This window comes from Solanum verrucosum, unplaced genomic scaffold (genome assembly GCF_900185275.1).
Source record: "Solanum verrucosum unplaced genomic scaffold, falcon-dt-bn FXZP01000281.1, whole genome shotgun sequence".
Classification (NCBI taxonomy): Eukaryota; Viridiplantae; Streptophyta; class Magnoliopsida; order Solanales; family Solanaceae; genus Solanum; species Solanum verrucosum.
In genome coordinates this window covers 615,066-620,000 of record NW_026020554.1, presented here as the reverse complement: position 1 = coordinate 620,000, position 4,935 = coordinate 615,066, and the positions used below count along the sequence as shown (strand labels likewise).

The 4,935-nt window shown below is 35.3% G+C and overlaps 1 protein-coding gene across 1 annotated transcript in view; it reads left to right on the top strand.

Moving 5' to 3' along the window:
- The window catches only part of LOC125810065 (nudix hydrolase 15, mitochondrial-like), a 4,331-nt gene extending 521 nt beyond the window's left edge, over positions 1-3,810 (top strand). Inside the window, exons 1-4 of the mRNA XM_049489580.1 lie at positions 1-84; positions 1,350-1,492; positions 3,184-3,303; positions 3,383-3,810. The exon at positions 1-84 is cut by the window's left edge and continues 521 nt beyond it. Coding sequence (XP_049345537.1) covers positions 1-84; positions 1,350-1,492; positions 3,184-3,303; positions 3,383-3,607 — 572 coding nt within the window. The 3' untranslated portion in view covers positions 3,608-3,810. The remainder of the gene's footprint in view (positions 85-1,349; positions 1,493-3,183; positions 3,304-3,382) is intronic.
- The last annotated feature ends 1,125 nt before the right edge of the window (positions 3,811-4,935 follow it).

The window sequence follows — 4,935 nt, the reverse complement described above, 5'->3', positions numbered from 1 at the left end:
TTTTGATCTGTTTATTTGAAGGGGTTGATGGGGAACTTCGGGTTATTCTTACTAAGAGGTCTTCCAAGCTTTCTACTCACTCCGGTTAGTGAATTTTAGACATTTTTTGTAGAAACTTATGGGTGGGAGGTGGAGTCAGAATTTGAAGTTTATGAGTTTTGAACTCGATACAGAACCCTTATCACAGTTATTTATACATATTCAATTTGAAGCTTATACTGTAGCTCCGCCCCTGATCATAGTGTAGTGTGGTTTTGGTAAATTGTATGCAGAACAAGTAATTTATCTAGTATTGGGATGAAATGGGTCTGAATTGATTTGATATGTGATTTGATGCATGTAGTTGATATTGTCGATGGTAATAGTGTGGTTTTGATGTTTGTTTGGTACTTTAGTCAGCACAATGGATTCTGCTGAGCTACAATGCATTGTCTTATCTTAAGGCAAATTCTTGTGTGTGTTTTGCTTGTTAAAATAGTGTGTAGTTTCTATTAGATTATGAAGAGGATTGTTGTTTGCAATTGGTAATAAAGATGTTTAGTCTATCTGACATCCTTGTAACTGTATATTGTGTTGAAATTTTTGGGCCGTAGGTGAGAAGATGGGTTATGGTTGTTGATTGATCGTTATAGTGTAGTGGGATTTTGGTAGATTATATGCAGAACTTGTAATTTATCTTAAAGGATAGTTTTTTTTTAGTATTGAGATGAAATGGGTCCGAATAGAATGGTTTGGATATAGAGGTGAAGGATTTTCATATGGGAAACTCCAAATAGTTTCTCGGATTGAGATGTAGTTGATTGATTTCTTTGATATGTGATTGTGATTTGGTACATGAAAGAGGTATGCAGTTTATATTGTCGATGGTGATAGTGTGGTTTGATGTTTGTTTAGATGTAAGTCTTGATTATTATTAAGAGGGATTATAGTTCATCATTGGTAATGAGATGTTTGCTCTATCCTATGTCTCTGTTCTGTCCATTGATTTCACGATGTTAAATTGATAAGCTGGCATAATGGTTTAATTCTTATCTTGTTTTTTTTCTAGAGATTGTGGTTGGATGCTTCTGAAAACCAGTTTGATACATGTATGTGTTGCTGCTAAAATGTTGTTGCTTGGATGTTTAGTCAAATTACTATCTTTCTTATGATTGAAATTTTGGGGCTTGCAAATTTGTCTAATTGAGCCTCATTTTTGTTTATTCAAGATATGAACTGTCTATAATCTTTTCACCAAGTTGCTTAATGTATTTGTAGTTTGTATTTTCTGTTGTTGCTACTGTCCTCTGCTATGTTCTCTAATACTGTGCTAAGGCTAGCTGATTTTACCTAAAATGCTATTCATGCAGGTGAAGTCGCATTGCCTGGAGGAAAAGCAGAAGAAGGAGATGCAAGCGATGCTGATACTGCAACCAGAGAAGCAAAGGAGGAGATAGGACTAGATCCTTCATTGGTTAATGTTGTGACTTGCCTTGAGCCATTCTTGTCTAAGGTATGAGGATATCATTATATCTATAGTAGTTTGCAGTTTGCACCCAAAAAAAAATAAATCTATAATAAGATAAACTGTAGTCTGTCAAGAAACCTTGGGTGGATGTCATCATAGCTTGGTTGAAAGACAACTTGCATCCTAACTATCTTGGAAACTGCATGAATTTTATCAAAAAATTTGCTTGTTTAGATAAATGATAAGAGAGATGTATCTGGAATGTAATGGTGAATCTGCTTTGAAAATCTTCACTGTTCTCTGTGCTAGCCGGTTGATGAATTTAGTATGGACGACACACTTCCATAAGGCCCAATTTCTTCAACAAGATAAATCTATTTAGAGCTTTCTTCCATGGGGGAGATGTTCTCTACTGACGTTAGAACTATGTTAATTTAGCCTTGATATCCTCAAGCACGTGTAGCATTTGACTGTGCGTTCTTTCCTTCTATAACATATTGTACTGTCTCCTGCAAATCTTCAATAATGCTGGTTATCTGATAAGTTCGTGTTATATTTAACAGTACAAGTTGATACTTTCAAATCATTAGCTGAACATGGAACCAAAGAAGCCTTATAAATGAGATTTTGAAATGTTATATCAGAAGAATGAAACAATCCTGTTCACTGTTTCTTCCTTCTATGTCCAACTTAAAAATCACCGGGTTTTACGTGTGCCAAATTTATAGATCTCTTGGCATCTTAAAAGAGCAGTGTTGCAGTTAATGTACATCTAAAGAGAAAGACATTACATGTACTTTTCTTGTATTATCAATTATGCTAATACTCAATTTAGGTTGCTGTAATTTTGTACGCATCTTTGGTATTCCTATTGCATTCCAAGTTTTTGTGGTGGTATGAGTATTCAGGTGCTGTTTTTAATGTTGTAAGCTTAGTTAATATACTGCATATATTTTTGAGCTGCACAGAACAGAGAACAGTTATTTTTCTCCTTCCAAAGCGAGTTGGCACTTTTACCATTCAGCAATAAAGCTAATCAATCTCCAGAGAAAAACAATTAAACATTTTGCAATGTCAACCGTTTCATTCATTCATAAGTACCGGGTAACTCTTGTCCATCAAGAGTCCACTGATAGGAAGAAATCACCTAATGCTTTTGCCTCCGCTAGAATCTGAAATCTTTTGACACCTCATGATTCTCAACCCACTGATTGACTACTAGGCTACACCCTTGGGTGCAGATTATAGAGGTGTTTTAACCTCTCTTGCATCCAACGTTATTTTCATTAACACCTCACCCTTAGGCGCAGATTTTTGAGGTGTTATTACCTCTCTGGCATCCAACTTTATCATTAACAACTTTCAGAACCATTTTCCTTCCAAAAAAAAGGTCCTTGGCTTGGTGCAGCTTCTTTTGCTTGTCGTTTGGTAGCAAGAAGTTTATATTTGGATATCTTGAGGAAATCTTTGGTGGACCTCCTTTAAGATTTATGTATAGTTTGCTCATCTGTTGTATTCAAGCTTTACCAAGTTTTTCTTGTCTCAAACTTAGTGCTGGTGTTGAATTTACGCGACAGTGATCCCAAATTCTGACCTCGATGAGATTATTATTGGTGCTGAAAATGACTGTGACACCATTTCACTATCAACGAAACAATGCTGGCTCTAAGATGCTTGATCCCTTTGTACTACCTTTAGCTTGTGCGCATATCTAATATATTTTGTTATTTATGCAGCATCTTCTTAGAGTAATTCCCGTGATTGGGATTCTTTCCAATAAAAAGGAATTCAATCCCACCCCCAATGTTTCTGAAGTAGAAGCAGTTTTCGATGTCCCATTGGAGATGTTTCTCAAGGTTTGTACTCGTGAACATTTCCTTCCGTAGGTCACACGAATAAGTTTCTTGGATACTTAAGTGCAACGTCTTTATGCAGGATGAGAATAGGAAATCAGAAGAAAGAGAATGGATGGGCGAAAAGTATTTGATTCATTTGTTCAACTACGAGATGGACGACAAGAAATACTTGATCTGGGGTCTAACTGCTGGGATTTTGATTAGAGCAGCATCAGTTGTGTACCAGAGACCACCTGCATTCTTGGAACAAAATCCTAAATTCAAGCTCCCTAAGGTAGTGGACAAGAATACTACAATGAGTTAAACTGTAATTGATCATTTTTTTTCCTTGTATAATCCAGCTTGTGTCATAAATTAAATGCGTTACAATGGAGTATTGTGTATTCTTCTAACCATATGATGTAATAACAGAATTTAAGACCATGAATAATAAAATTTTACAGCATTTCCCCCCTCAAATATGTGCACAGTGGAATATTAAGGCCCTATATAAAGCTTTTTCTTTTAGTTTTTTTTCATTCAGTGTTCGATATCCACTTTAGAGCCCAATTAATTCAGATTTGCCTTGGAAAGCCCTACTTGGAGGAAAGTGCTCCCATCAAAGACGACTTCTATATCATGAGCCTATTTTGTTCAACCCAAGTGTTGGAGTTCCTTAGCACAACTTTGCTTCCTCATTCTTCTATATCAAGAATGATCCAATTGAATCTTTTGAAGCTGATATGTAAAATCTCAAGGGCTCGGATTTGCCTTGGAAAGCTCCACTTCTTGAGCCTTTTTTGTTCAACCCAAGTGTTGGAGTTCCAGAACACATTCTACCTTTGCTTCTCATTCTTCTGTGCCAAGAATGATCCAATTGAATCTTCAAAAGCTGATATGTCAAATCTCAAGGGCTCAAAAGAGGCTCATTTATGCTAATCAAATTAGTACTCGTGCAGTCGCTTTGGCCATGTAAAAGGTGGGATACTTTTCCAACTTCTTTGGCACTCTTGTTAGGCATCAACTTTCCTAATTTATCCCTGTATTTCAGAGTGACGCTCCACTATATGTGGACCGAGAGAGTTTGAACTCGAGACTTCTAATTAAATATAGAAAAGTAAAGTAGTTACTACTTTATCAACAAGAATTGGTTTCATTTCTGGTGAGGCTACCTTGGCCATAAAGGGTGTGCCAGGCAGCCAACCAACCAATAAATGACAACATCTGCCATCTAATTAATTGGAGATCATCTTTTAAAATGATGGAAAAACTTGCCACGTTTGTCCCGATTCATATTTGTATTTTAATGGTGTATTGTAAATTTTAAATTTTGAAACCGTTTCTACTTCTGACGTGAATATAACCACGTAGCTATTCGTGTACTCAAAAGAATATAATTCAAATGAAGTATATACCTTCATATTGTTTTTTTTTAACTTGATAACTATACCTTCATATTATTGTTGTCACGAAATTATGATGAAATAGTTGAGATCTATTATTTTTAATCAAAAGTTTGTTTGAATTTGAGTCTGGAAATGGAGAATCTTGAAGTCTTTTATCTCGATATGAATTTATTTGACATAAATCTGAATTAGTTGGATCAATAATTTTTAAATATCAAATGATCAAATCAAAATTTATTTATTTTTT